At 38.8% G+C, this 15790-nt stretch overlaps 1 protein-coding gene across 24 annotated transcripts in view; it reads right to left on the bottom strand.

The window, feature by feature from the left end:
* ERC2 (ELKS/RAB6-interacting/CAST family member 2) overlaps positions 1 to 15790 on the bottom strand; it is a 904101-nt gene that overhangs the window by 332876 nt on the left and 555435 nt on the right. The window contains exon 19 of one of the 24 annotated variants that reach the window (XM_077858483.1): positions 3912 to 4083. The exons of the other annotated variants lie outside the window; for them this stretch is intronic. Within the exon in view, the coding sequence (XP_077714609.1) occupies positions 4050 to 4083 (34 nt within the window). The 3' untranslated portion in view covers positions 3912 to 4049. Of the gene's footprint in view, positions 1 to 3911; positions 4084 to 15790 lie in introns of those variants that run through there. 24 annotated transcript variants of the gene reach the window in all.

Genomic DNA, 15790 nt, shown 5'->3' with positions numbered 1-15790 from the left:
TTAAGTCTCCAGGCTCCCTACCACGCCAGCCCAGCCAGGCTGCTTCTAATGAATAACAAATGGGCCTTCCTGATGCATTTGCTCAGGACAAGCTGCCATTACAAGCCCTTTTGTTTTTTTAGTATTGTGGTAATGTATCATCTTGCTTGGCTGGATGTCATCTTTGAGAAGGTCACCACAGGTATGTGCGCCCTTTCCTTGGACCCCCTTCCACCCGCTCGCACCCCCATCACCACCCCTGCTATAAAGGAGGGTCTGGCAAATGTGGACAAAGCACTCAACACCTTTGTTCGGACCTAGGGAACCAGAAAATCCAGGACTTCACTCATGGTCTCGCTTATCAGTTATAAACACTCTCCACTTGGTAAGGGAAGTTCTGCAAAAGATGGTAGGTCTTTAGCAGTTAGAAGACAAGTCAGGGACTACAGAGGATAGCACTGTGCTTTGGAAGTTGATTTGGAAATGGGGCAGCGGGAATGCCCTTTATCGTGAAACTGAAAAATCAGATCTCAATTCAGAGTAGGAAAGGTTCTTTTCCAAGCCTCCTACTATTCATCTTCATTTCACAGATATTTAGAGCATGTATTATGTTGCTATGGACAATTAGCCTTTTATCCAATTTTACTTGAGAGTTTAACTCTCCCACCCGAAGGTTTTAATTATACCCTCAGCCCCATACTTAGGCCTCGGTTCCTGCAGCTGGAAATCTGCCCCAGTGATGTTATAACCTTGTTAATGTAACAAAAGAGGAGTTTACTTAAAACTGGACTGACTATGGACTTAAGCCAAATTTACTTGAAAGAGGAAAGAGTCTGTCAAAAATCCTATAGTAAACACGGCAAAGCAGTTCTTTCATTGCCTTCCCTTAATTCATAGCGACAAGCAATTTACATGTAAGTGGATTCATATGCTCTACCAAGAGGCCTCCTCTCCAAGAAGGGGTGGTGTGTGCTCCCCCCACCACCCCACCCGCCTCCCCTTTTTCTTTTCTTGCCTCCCTTTTAGTTTTTTTTCTTTCTTTCTTCCTTGGTATGTGGAGTAGGCCGTTCTCCTTAGTGAAACAGCATAAATCCACGATGTTTTAATCGCCCCAAAGCATAATTAGAGCCCTCTAAACATTTACCAGACCAGTCGCTCTGAATAAAGGCAGTAGAAATTTCTAAAAGCTACTCTTAGACCTGACTGTTGTCCTGTCAAATACACACTTTATATTTTTGTTGAAGCCTGCTTATAAAGAGCGAAAGACTCTCCTGCTAACGAGGTAAGAGTTGTAAGCTTTAAAGTGGGAGTTGTTGGTCACATACCAGAGCCCATGTTTTTCTCTGTTGCCAAAATCCTGCAGGGCTTCTTACCTTCTGCTGTTAATTAGATTACCTTTTTTAAGTCCACACACTAACAGAAAACATACATTAGACTAAACAAGATATGACAACAAGGAAGGGCTGAAGGGAGAGCCTTCTGAGAAAACATTAAAGAAAAACATCACTCTTAATATCACTGTATAAAGAAAAAAAGAGACTGCAGGTAATTTCAGCCCGCAAGGGGCGGGTGAAGGATCCCTAACATTTTAGAAGCAAAGACCAAAAAATTAATTCCCCCCAAGTAGAACGCCAGGAAGGGGTTTACTTCAGTTACATTATTTTCAAGTATGCTCTTTGACAAAATCCATCCATGGCAAACAACTGGCTAGCACTCAAGTTTCTTTCATGCACACTGAAAGTTTAATTAGTTCTAACTAGATCAAAAGTTGTTTTTCCCCCTTTTGGCATGTATCTGTATCATTTCTGTGCTATTTGGAAGCTGCTAGACATCAAAGGCAGATCCATCATTCTTGGGGAACCTCCATTTCCTTGGAGGTGATTCTGGTGTACCCCTCCTTCCACGCTACTGGATCTCATGGCAGCCATGGGCCACTCTGCAGGGGCTGGTTGCACCCCAAGACATGACAGCTCCTTCTCACTCCCTTGGACAGCACCTAGCACCAAATGGCCTAACTGTTCCTAAGAATGCCCCTAGACAACCCCAAACAAACCATTACTGTGTGGTATCATTGTAAATCTCCCAAAATGGAGAACTTGTGAAAACTTCTATGATTGAGAGAGTTCAGAACTCAGCATCATTTAGACCATTAACAGCCCATGATATGGGGAACTATTTCAGGTACTCCAAAGTTACCCTAATTTTTTTCCTTTTTTTTTTTTTTTTTTGAGCGGAGAGGTCCTTTTTGCTATTCATTCTAAGACCTTTAGTTTTAACTAGGTTAGCAAATTAACAGGCAAACTACCCACTAAGAGCCTTCTACTTATAGGAGAGCTTAGAGGTTATAAAAAAAAAAAAAAACAGAAGACAAGGGTTAGCATCCCAGGCCTCCTCCACATTAGCTGTATGCTTTAGGCAAGTTTACTTAGCCTCTTTGAGCCTCAGTTTCCTTCTCCATAACCTGGGAAGAATATCTTCATTACATTGTTATAAGGAGTAAGGTATAAAGACTGAGCCCTGTACCTGTGTTCTATAAGCCATATATGCTTAAAGGACATGTTTGGTAAGTGTTAGACACTGCTCTAATCAAAGTAACCATTATTTGTCAAAGATGCGGTTGTAGTGTTGCTTGGTCTGGTCTTTTAACTACAAAGGTGAGATTGTTTCAAGATCCATTTTTTAAAAATTTATACTATGTGCCAAGAACTGAACTAGGGGCTATTTACATAGACTATATCTTCCTTTGTCAGAGTGGCAAGCTCTATGGGCTCCACATTCTAGCTGCTTCTTCCCTTAGAGTCCCTAGCATATGAAAGAACTCATGTGCCCATTTCAAGCCCATAACAGAGGCAAAGGACCTTGGAATGCAATGTCCCTTCTTACAGGTGACGTTGTTCGGCATGTATCCTTCCTTCTGATGGAATACAGATGTGATGGGTGGAGCTGCAGCAGCAATTTTGCAACATGGAGACAAAAGCTGACCATGCCAGAAGATAAGATAGGATGGCAAGAGTAAAATACTACACTGTCTGGACTGCTTAACTCCAGACATACCTTATATGAAAAAATAAATTATTGAGTTTGGGAGTATTCTGTTGGGGCAGGCAAGTGCATCCATAGCTGATACCTACGCTGGTTTCTCTTTGGCTTAGAAGTGGCTACAGAGAAAAGAGGATTTCTAGACACCTGTACATTTGCCTGGGACTGTTTAAGGAAAGATTATATAGCAACCTGAGATGCATAATGTCTGCTGCCCAAACTCGTCACACTTCCCCTTCTAGCAGCCCCACCACATGCTACAGGATCACACAACACAATTACTAAATCATGGTTTTATCACTGTCTATGATATTTTGGCTTCCCTTGGGTTCCAAAATATTATGTTTAAAAATCTCCATACTTACCCTTGGTTGTGTTCCAAAAAGAAAAGACATTACTGGCGAGCATGTGCCTTCCTAAGAAGCACTGACGAGAGTACATCTTGAAGTGAGCACATTAATGGGTGTCCTTTAAACCCTCCACTTCCCATTTTCCCATTAGAGCCTCCTTAATTTAGCACCCCAGGATTCTACTTAAATTACCTTCTTAGTTAGGATTAGGGGAGCAAAAGGAGACCACAGGGCCCTGACCCTGACAGTTCAAATTGTCAGCGCCAGGAGACTGACACTCTTTTCTTCCCACTAATCCCACACTGCATGGCATGGTCTCAATTTTGGAGAAATCCGAATGCTTATACACTTAGCCAATCCCCAAGTGATTCAGATAAACTTAGTACCAAATAAGTGAGGCATTTATGTATCTTGAATATCTCTACTTTCTCAATGCCAGGGCCTCAATATTTTGATAAAGTGATGACAGGAAGAACACAGAGAACAAAAAATAAAAGCAAAGAAAATACTATAAGTACATGGGAAAATGATGAGCCTCTAGAATTTATTTTGTATATTTGAGAGGAAATATATGTCCATAATGCAATTTTCAAAATGTAGATTTTAGAGGCCAGATTGGTTTTCCTTCCTTTTTTTGAGGAAACTGAAGCAGATTTGGGCTCAGAATATTCTGGGCAATTTCTAAAAGCCACTTTGGATTGTCTTCCTCTTGAATCTGCCAAAAAAAAAGAAGTGTACTGAAAGGAACTTTCTTGTCTTAGCAGCACAAACAGAAATATAAACCAAATTTTCTAAAAGCCACATTAAAAAGGTAAGAAAAAATAAGTTAAATTAATATTAATATTTTAAGCCAATATATCAAAAATATTATTACTGGAACATATAATAAATATGAAATTTATTGAAGATAATTTATGTTCTTTTTATCACTAATTTTTGAAATCAGGTATATAATTTCCACTCCCAGCACACCTCAATTTGGATTAGTCACATTTCAAATTCTCAATAGCCACATGACGTTCATGACTACTGCACTGGACAACACTAGTTCAGTGTTAAATTGTACTGGATAGTACCTATCCTCTAAAAACACACACATAGTACATACAGAGTCAATGGCACAAAGACTGTCATTGTAGCAGAATAACATATATATTTTTTTGTTCTCTCATGTCCATCCCATACAATTAGTGAAGGGAGGGAGGAGATAGAAATCAGCATAGGCATTGTACAGCTTAACCCAGATGAAATTGCTGAGATGCAACCACTCTTAACCTGCAAAAATGGCAATTTCCTATGATTCAACTTAATATTTTAATCCAAAGTTTTCATGAGAGCATTCATGGTGAGATTCAGAATGTAGGCTTATAGCAGGCCTCCAATAAAAGTTACTGTCTTGAGTAGTTGCTCATCACAAAAGTATGGGCCAATGATATTTCGGTCCAAGTGCAGCAATTCGTTAACTCTTAAAGCATTTGTTTCCTCTTTTCTTGGCCAAAACACAGTTTCTACAAACGTGGCTGAAAGATAATATTTGACCAAAAAGTAAGACACTGGCCACTGATATATATGTTCCTGGCCACCATGTGAAGCTCAAGGCCTATGGCTGCAGACTCCTAGAAGCACATCACTTAGATGCCTCATAAGCTCCTCAAACTCTCTGCAAAACCATAGCCTCCAAAACCACCATCACCACCACCATTATCATCATTAATGCCATCATCAACACCATCATTGTTTTTACCACTACTGTGACCACCACCATGGCCATTATCATTGGACTGTCATCACCACCACTATCATTGTCTTCATCATCATCCATCATCACTACCAAGAGTATTATCATCATCATTACCATGCCTTCTATGTAATAAGTCCTTACTTAGTTCCTTTACCCACTTCCCTAAGACATCTTCACTCTTTCATCCTCTGAACTCTTATTCAATCTTTACGACCTTATTTAAACATCACCCTTCAAAGTTCTCCCCATTTTATAGGCCAAACGAATTGCTCTCTCACTTCTGTGGAACCACTGAAAAAGTCCTTTGAACATGTCTGGGTTATAACATAATGACTTAATTATGCAATCTTCTCTCCCTACTTTCAGCTCCTAGCACTAGGTCAGGTACCAACTCTAGGATTCAAAATAAGTATAAATTGGTTGAATTTAAATGAATAGGTTTCATTTCAAGGGCATTCACTATGTAGACATTACTTGGATGATGAGCTAAAAAGTGACTTTGAGGCTGTGTTCTGATATTTCCAATAATTTTGTATATATTTTGCCTTCAAACAGATTGTAAATAAACACAGACATAGGCCATAACTTGTGATTCTTTGTAGATTTCACAGCATTGTGCAGAGCCCCCCACTCTTAATAGCTTTAATAAGATATAATTCACTTATTTAAATTGTATAATTAAATGGGTTTCTGTATATTCCAGTTGTGAAATTATCACAATCAAATTTTAGAAAATTTTCATTACCCCCAACCAAACCACATGCCATTACTAGTTGCCTTTCATTCCTTCCCCTCAGCCCTGGGCAACCATGAAACTAATTTCTGCCTCTGTATATTTGCCTATTTGCATATAAACTGGATCATACAATACGCGATCTTTTATGACTGGCTTCTTTTACTGAGGATGATGTTTCCAAGGCTCTTCCATGTTGTAACATCTATCAGTACTTCATTTCTTATTATTGTTAAATATTGTCCCATCTATGGATAGTCCTCATTTTGTTTATTCATTCATCAACAATTCATCCATTTAGGTTGTTTCCACTTTTTTCACATTATGCATAAGGCCACTGTGGATATTCATATATAATATTTTGCATAGATGTATCTTTTCATTTCTATTGGGTCTGTACCTAGGAGTGGAACTGCTATGTCATATGGGAACTGTGTGTTTAACATTTTGAGGAATTACCAAACTGTTTTCCAAAGCAGTTGCACCACTTTACAATCCCATCAGCAATGTGTGAGGATTCTAGTTTCTCCATGTCCTCATCAACACTTGTTATTGTCTGTTTCATTATAGTTATCCTTGTGAGTGTGAGGTGATATCTCATTACAGTTTTAACTTATATTTCCTTAAGATTAATGATGTTGAGCATCTTTTCATGCACTTACTGGCCATTTGTATCTTTTCTCCAGGTATGTGTCATTCAAATCCCTTGCCATTTTTAAATTGGGTTATATGAATTTTTATTAAGTTGTACAAATTCTTTATATATTCTGGATACAAGCCTCTTATGAGATATGATAGCAAATATTTTCTCCCATTTTGTGGATTGTCTTTTCTTGATGGTGTCCTTTGAAGTACAGAAGTTTTTCATTTTGATTAAGTCCAATTTATCTATTCTTTTTTAGTTGTTTGTGCTTTTGTTGTCATATCTAAAAGGCTTTGTCTAACAAAAGGTCACAAAGACTTATACCTATATTTTATTGTAGGAGTGTCACAGTTTTAACTCTTACATTTAGATCTGTAATCCATTTTGAGTTAATGTTCGTATATGGTATGAAAGAACTTTTCACATAGCTTAGCGTTTTTGGAAAGGAATATACCACACATTTTTCTTATGAATCTCATATATACATTACCAATAGTTTCTCTTCAGTGGCAATAATACTCAAGTATACTCTCATGAGCATTTTACAGAGACCTTGCATTCAAGACACTTTGGTAATTTTATACAGGGAGAATCGAAGAAAGCTAAAAAGACTGTTCATCATTGAGACACTGATAATGCTGGTAAAATTCATCAAATTTTGATTTTATTTATTTTTTTAAATTTTGATTTTATATTGTCCTGTGATATTTTCCTTTCATTGTCTTGAATGATTTCTATATTCTGAATACTGAAAATTGAATAGGTATTTACGGTTTCTTGGTTTTTATTGTTTCTTTTTCCTTATCTCCCTCCCTTAGTTCTTCCCTTTTCCTCTTCCTTCCTTTCTCCTTTCCTTTCTTCCTTCCTTCCTTTCTCCATCTCTCCCTCCTCCTTCCTTCTTTTTTCTCCCTGCCTCCTACTCAACTTTCTTCTTCCTTCCTACCTTCTCCCCCTTATTTACCTCTTAATTTCCTCTCTTAATTCTCCTAACTAAAGTATCCTCGAAAATATCCTTCAGGTCTTGATTGTCTTCACAATCCTTTATCAGCCACCATCCCCCACTGCCCACACACGATGCCTAGTATAAGGCCTGGCAAGAAGTTTTTTAGGGTTTAATTTGAAAGGTCAGATCCTATCCTTGAGTGACAAACCAAACTATAAGAATCCCTTCTCCACAGTGACTATACATGCACTGTTTTATCCATATTCGATTTCAAAAAAATTATTTTATAATAACTGAATAAAAAACATCACTCCATGTAAATGAAAGAAAATCAAGAGAAAACTAATAACTGCAACCATGACTATGCAAAATTCATGCATAGGAAAACAGACTAGGAAAAAAAATAGAATTCAAAATGTCAATTCTTTTTCTTGGGTAAATTTTCTTCTTTCTACTAGCCAGTATTTGCCATAATATGCACATTTAGTTTCTATTTAAAAAAAAAGAGGTCTCTTTCAAAATAAAAATTTATTCTTGATTTTTTAGATATAAGAGGGATGTAACAGAACTGCTATTAGTCACTTGAAAATGTTATACAAGAGAAAGCATTTTTATAAAGTCCTATACAGATATGACTTACTACTCTTATGTGGAATAATAATAATAATACAATGCATCAACGCCATCCAATCTGTTATACTATATAATATCTAGCACTGATATTTCTGATAATTTAGCACAGATAATTTTTTATATTCATTTGGACCTGCCATGATGATAATATACCTTCTTCTCTCCTGCCTTACTGATCATGTGTGTGTTTCTACATATTAAATATTAATTTACTGGCTCCATAACTTTTAAATGAAGTAATCTCTATATTTCTAGGGCCTATCAGGAAGCACATGAGTTGTGTCGGGGGCCATCCATAAATGCATGTGCAGGGTTAAGCCCTGCATCTCCAACAGGCAGTCTTTGCTCCTGCAGGTGGGGCAAGCTGGCCATAATATAACCTGAGTCTAAGATGCAGGAACATCTGCTGGGTTCCTGTATTCAGTTTGTTGGCTGGATTTAAGAACCCTGGAGCCTGTAGTCGATTAGTTCTGCTCTGGGTGCCACTGAGGCCCAAGGGGATGATACTAAGAGAGTTCCTGGAGACAAGGGCATAATTCAGTCAGCCTACAAAAATAGAAAAAAAGCAATCTTGGCAACAGAAGCCTGCCTTCCCAGATGATTTTGGAGAGCCCTTGTTCTGTGGACTTTGACGTCAGAGGCTGAGGCTTTCCTGGTCCTTTACTGGCTGCTGCTCAATAAAAACACCATCCCATTCCATCATTTTGATCATCATTATTTCCTCAGTTAATAAAACTTAAAGAAAGCATGTTTTCAGAGATAGCTGCTAAGGGGCAGAGGCCCATTTTGACTGAGGTCAGCCTTGGCAGAAGTCAACTCTTTTTTTTTCCTAAGGCTTTATGTTCTTTTGGTAAAATTGTATTGTTTCAAAAATTAAAATAATAAAATATTAGTTATGCAATGGAAAGTGGGTCAAGTTTGCTGTCACAGATTTTCATGTATACACTTTTAGTGCATTAAAAGCTAAACTCCAAGTTTAGCTTGGAGTTTTAAATATCTTCCAAGCTCAATATCTCTCTGAAAAATTCCAGACCAGTTCTGGGAGCCTCTTTCATTGCGTATTTTATATTTTTAAAACGCTTTCTTATTATAAATATGTAAATTATTACTAATACCATCAAGAAGGAAAGATAATGCTGAAAATTTCGTATCTAATTATAGCTGACCAGTGTAAATGTAAACCACAGGACAACACATTGTGGACACAGCATCTCTAATGGTAGCTTAGAAAAAATAACTTGGGTTAGTAGCCAACTTTTAATGGCTACATGTTTAGAAGAAGCTGAGAATGGAGGGAAAGAGGGGGGCTCTTGCCCTATTTGGAGGGAAAATATTTGTTTTGGGGCAAGGATAAGGTTAGGAGTCAAGGATGTTGTGGTAGAAGATTAGCTATTATTACATCCTTCTGGGGATGATATTTTTGAGTCCCTTCCCCCATATAAATGGGTACTTCCAACAGAATCTCCCAGAGCTGTTTTGGGCTTTTAGGAGGACCCAATTTGTTCAATTATTGAGCTTTTTAAATTTGTCATTTGAATATTGTATTTGATTGTAAGTCCCATACAAAACACTCTTCCTGTCCCCCTTCTGTATCCCTTAGGTCTCACATGAGCTGTTCTTCCCCCACAGAAGCCCAATCACCCTGCTTCCTTCCAATCTGGATTAGATGTCCCAAAACCCCCAGGACCTTCCTTATCAGAGTACTTAATCCATCTTTCCATATTCTTCATTAGTATGTGAGCTCTCCTAGGCAGGTATCATGTTACCAGGGGCAGACACAGTGCCCAGCCCATAGATAATGTCCAGTGACTAAATGGAAGGCAGAGATAAAGAATGCACAGAATATCCAAAAGAGATAGGTTAGAATAGTGAGGGTCCTCTAAACTTGGTACGAAAAGAACAAAAATAACTGGGTACTTTCAGATGGAGATGAAAAGATTCTACGATGTGAAGTGTACTGGGGAGGAGAGAGGAAACTCAAAAATTATAAAGATGGATTAAGTACCTAAGTGGCTTCAAAATGAAAAATAGTAAAGAGCAAGAAGATAAAATGATAAGGAAAGTTATTATAATTGAACAAAAGGCAAACATTTTAAGACAGTTCTCTGAAAAGAGAATGAGTTCCCTTAGAGTGTTCATGTAGATTTAAGACTTACTAAGGAGCATAACCATTTTATATGTATAACCTCATTTAATTATCAGAGAAACCCCATAAAGAAGGCAATGTCATCCATATATTTGATCAAGATCATAGTGCAAGCAGAGTAAGTGGAAGAGCCAAGATTCAAACCTAAGTTATCTGACTCTTCAAAGTCTAGGTGCTTGGCCTGCATAGGTGCATTAGTTTGCTAATGCATTCCTCATCACCTCTGATGCTGAGCAGAGGCTAAAGGACCCCTTTCTACAGATGCTACAGAGGAGATAGGGAGCACCACCAGATGAGATAACAGGCTAGATGATATGAAAGTTTGTTTCCATGACAACACTTTATTGTCACCAGTTGGTCTTGCCTGGTTCAAGGTTAACCAAATGTAATGGACATAAAGTCTGTCAACCAAAATGTAATGGACATAAAGTCTGTTTTCATGTGGGACCCTAGATTTCACATTTCTCCACCCTTTTGGGACACCTTTTCCCCCTGCCTTCTATTGCAGCCAGCATTAGAATGTTGCCAAATCCCTGACCCAGCTGTTATGACTTCTTGAGTCATCTCCCCTCTAGAGCAACCAGATTTGAATGCCAAGCCCAAGACAAAAACCTGTCTCAAACCAATGATGCCACATGGTTACCTAGTTGAGGGAGAGAAGGGCACAGAGAATATTTAGATGTGGAATCCATCCCACTGCTTCCTCAAATCACCAAGGTTGGCTGTACAATAGATATTCAATAGTCAAAACATCAAGACTAAGCTAAGCTCCTGGAAATCAGAGACTAGGTCTGAGTCATGACTTGCTCAGCATCTAACACAGTGGGAGGTCCCTAGTTATTGGTCAATAAATGATGGTTGAATGACAGTTGGTGCTTGAACAACACAAGGACTAAAGCGCCAACTCCCTGTAGAGTCGAAAATCCATGTGTAACTTTTGACTCCCCCAAAACTTAACTACTATTAGCCCACTGTAGACTTGAAGCCTTTCTGACAACATAAGCAGCAAATTAACAGATATTTTCTGTTTTATGCATTATATGCTGTATTCTCACAATAAAGTAAGCTAGAGAAAAGAAAATATTATTTTAAAAGTCATAAGGAAGAGGAAATACAGTACTATTTACAGTACCATACTGTATTTATAAAAAGAAAAATCCAGTTTCAAATCCCTGTTATTCAAAGGGTCAACTATAATTAATGAATGAATGCTCTAGAATAACCCTGACTGTTTTAAAATTTAAATTAATTTTTTCATTTAAAAAATTAAATTTTTGTCCCAGTCATATGGGGGCTTTTGGGAACAAGCAGGTGTGATCACTAACAAAAATAGTGCAAAAAGCTGAGTGGTTATCTTCAGGCCTCACAAGAGATTCAGGAGTTTAACCTAACTGCAAAGAAAGCTTAATTTTAATTTTATTCTCTGCAAAAAAGCTACCATCAATCAAGATCTAAGGAACCCTTAGGTGTAAAAGATGTGACCAATCACAAATTCATGTTCATACTTTGAAAGTTACTATTTATTTCTTTAAAACCCTGGAAAGTTACATTTCAGTAAAGAAGTTGGAAAGAGACACAATCAAGAAAAAGCCTTCTCTTCCAGTAATGTGTAGAAATGTCAATAACTACTAAGAGATAACAAATAGTCTACCCAGTATGTCATTATGTCAGCACTGGGAACACTAAGACTTAAGCACAAGTCAGGGAGAATAGAGCTGAAAATCGATTAAGGAATGTGTCAAGTGGTGTAAATCCTTCTGATTTCCCTGTATAATACCACTAAGTGGTACATGTTGCTGTTTTATAGCAACATTAAAACAAATTAAAATCTAAGCCTCTCACATTTGGATCCCAGGGAGTTTCAACTTTATGGGGAAAGGCATTCATTAGAATTCTCCTCCACCTTAAAGTGTTTGTAATTTGGTGTCAAAAATGTTTATCTGAAAAAAGGAATGTTTATATTGAAATATTTATGGATGAAATGATATAATGTCTGGGGTTTGCTTCAAAATAACCCAGGGATAGGTGTGGGGTACATCCAGATAGAAAGGAAACAGGATTGTCAATGATTGAATAATCACGGAGGTTGGATAATGGGTATCTGAGGGTTCATTTTACTTTCATATATAATTGACTTAAAAAAAAACTTTTAGCAGTATTTTATCTAAATGCATTGAACCACCATTAGGAAAGAGATGATTCTCATAGGAATATTCCTCTCTGTACCATGGAGGTGCCCCCTGCTTCTGAATGAAGGGAAATTACCACTCATCATACTGAACTTAAGTCATATGTCATTTGAGAGCTTGTTCAGGTATGTGCATGGATCCCACATTAAAGGCAGAGTTCTCAAGTACCTTATTTCAAAAATATGACTTAGTAAGGAATTTTCAACTGGCCAAAATTCTCTAAAATTCTCTTTTCCTTTAAATATAGGCATTTGATAAATTCACCTTTCCAAATAAGAAGCTTATCTGACTATAATATATTCTTCATTGGAAAACTTTCTAAAGAAATGGAAGTCTGCATAGGAAAGCTTTGGAGAAGTTTAGAAAATTGTTTCTCTAGAACATAACATTCACAAGATGACCATATATGAGAATAGATCGTGTTGAAATCAATTCCATCAAACTTAAGAAACTATGTCCCTGAGAAAAAGAAAATGGCTCTGGATGGTGATCACGTTTCTAGTCTAACCCACTAAAGACTGTTAGATGAATGACACTGTTGAATATGGAAAGGACTCCTTTCTAAGCTTTCTGAATCTGGGCCCACCTGTCTCCTGATGGGAGAAGGCCTATATGCTGGAAAGGCCAGTGTTACAATGCTACTGATGTCACTACCACACTTGCTCCAGGTCCATGTATTCCAGAAAGAAGCTAAGCTGCTGGTCCAAGGTGAGAAACTATAAACATCACACAGGCTAGAACTAGGCCAACTCTTCTCAATCAGGGATGATTTTACCTTCTAAGGTATTTCTGGCAATATGTCTGGAGACATTTTTCATTGCCAACTGAAGGAAGGGATTGCTCTTGGTATCTGGTAGTTAAAGACCAGGGATGCTACTAAACACAATCCCCACAACAAATAATCATCCGTCCCAGTTTCAGTAGGGTTGTTATTGCAAATCCTTAGACTAGAGCAAGAGTTGTCACAATAATCTCCTCATAGCCCCCATGCATGCATGGAGGGATGAAAGTGCTAGGGGAGCAGAGCACAGAGCTGTCAGGAAGAAGGGAAAGCCAGGAGCACACATCTCCTCCATTTCCAGAGCGAATCTAACCCTCATTGTGTAAATTCAGCTCCTATGGCTCTGTTGAAATCTTTCACTTCTCTCCTGTGACTCCACTGCCAAAACCCTAAGTCTAGCTCTCTGCTCCTGGAAGACTGCACCACTTCCTAACTAACATGCCCACATCCAGATTTATCCTATAAGCAAAAGCCAGAGACAGTAAGATGTGGTGGTCAGGCATGCGGCCAGACTACATGACAATCCTAAGGGGTCCAAATCTCTTTTGTTATGTGACCTTGGGTGAGTACCTAACCCCTCTGTATCTCTGTTGCTTCAGACATACAATGGAGATGATAACAGTACTTATCTTAGAGGGTCATGTGAAGATAAAATAAGTTATCTTTACAAAGCTCTTTAAAAGTTTCTGGCATATGGTAAGTACATTGTAATTGCTTTTTTTTTATCATTTTCAAATCCTAATCCCATCATGCCCCCTCCCTTCAATGGCTTCTTGTTCTCCTTAGGATAAATATTGATAATCTGACTTTGGCCCTCAAGGTCCTGGCCTCTGCCACCCCTCCAGCTTTAGCTATTCCTGCTCCCTGCTGTGGTCTCTGTGTTCCAGTGACACAGGCCTCCCATGAGCTAATGCAAAGTATGTCATCCCTTCTGCCACAGGGCCTTTGCAGGGATAGCCCCTGCCCCTTGGAATGTGCTCCCTCACCTGACCCTACTTACTAGCCCTACTTCTTCACACAATGAACTCCCACTCATCCATCATATCCTGGCTCACAGATATATCCTCAGGGAGCTCTTCTACTTTCAGTACTCTCATTACTATACAAAACTTTCCTTTTATACACACTTACCCTCACTACCATTCTGTATTCAGATTTCTAATCCTTTGACTGGATATCAAATAATTCATTCATGCTCTGAATAAGTAACTTTGACTTCACTGAATGATTTGTTTTATGAATGAGTGAATGAGTTCATGCCTGAACAAATGCCTGAGTAAATAAGGAGTGCCTGGCTTGTACCTCAGGCTAGAGTGCTATTAGAGTAGTTACTGCTCAGAGCTGCAATGCCTTTAGCTTTATGGAAATCCCAAATGCTCAGAGCTTGGGTGAAAGGAGGCTACTCATGGCCTGGAGGCAGCTGACTTGTACTCTGGCCAGGATGCCCTAGAATGATCTCTTTCTTTCTATCTCAAGAACCTCTTCCCTTCTCAGTCAAGCCAACATCCCCAGGCCTGAAGAATAGGAGAAAAATTGTTTTCCCTTGTATGTGGAAGGAGCAAGAGGCTGTTTTCACTAGTCCTAAGACTAAGACTGACTCTGGGCACATCAGCCCTACATGTTTCTGGGGTTGGGGCAGCAGCCGTCATTCATATTGAAAGGTCATTTGGAAGCCAAGTGTTTTTAGAAAAACCACAGAATGGCAGTTTTGTTTCAGTGTTTTGACTTAAGCATCAAGCAATCTGCTTCTTTTTCCAAAATTACTTAATATGGGAAATGTAAACATTTTCTAACATCGCTTTCTCAAATCATCCTAACAAATCTCACACATGTGACCATAGCACCAGGGCCTTCCCCATTATACCAGTCCAGGTCTGGCTGAAGACAGAATTCACCACAGATGGGTTCAATGAGGAGACTTCAATGAAAGGTCTACAGAGGAGAGGTGGACAGGGTTAATAAAACAAACAAGACATGGTGAGACACCCAGAAACTGCCAATAGTGGGCTGCCATTTCTGCGCCTTGGGGTGAGGGGCAAAAGGAAACATGAATTCATCTTAGTGCCAGCAGGAGCCATGGAGGGAGCATTGCTGAGAAGAAGCTGAAGTCATGGAGAGAAGTCTCTACCTCCAGAGACATGTCCACAAAGCAGGAAGGCAACAAGGAGGAAACTCTCTAGCTTTTTTCTCCTTCCAACTTCCCATATCCTACAGTGGCTCCTATTTGTCTTGAACCTGACCAGGAGTCAGCCAGCAAGGGAACCCTAGAAATGTACCCCATGGAGGGCAGCTTCCCAGGGCACAGCTTCCCCTCCTAAAGAATGCAGGTGGTAGGAAAGAGCAGAGGATAACCACTGGGCACACCCAACCCCATGTTGCCCTAGAATAAAGCCTTAGCTAATGAGAGTCTTAGAAATGTATCAAATGGAAAGTTTTCCAAGAAAACTTCCAGAGATGGAGCCAAGAGGAAAAAGAAGCTCCAAGCTCAGGGCTCATGAAATGAACACACAAACACCAATTTCAAAATAGAACAGAAAGACAGTAATTTAACTTTTATCATAACTGCATGCTGGCACTAGCTGCAGTGCACTCTGCAAATCTCTTCAAGTAAGT

This window comes from Canis aureus, chromosome 19 (assembly GCF_053574225.1).
Source record: "Canis aureus isolate CA01 chromosome 19, VMU_Caureus_v.1.0, whole genome shotgun sequence".
NCBI classification, from domain to species: domain Eukaryota; kingdom Metazoa; phylum Chordata; class Mammalia; order Carnivora; family Canidae; genus Canis; species Canis aureus.
This window is presented reverse-complemented; position numbering and strand designations above follow the sequence as displayed.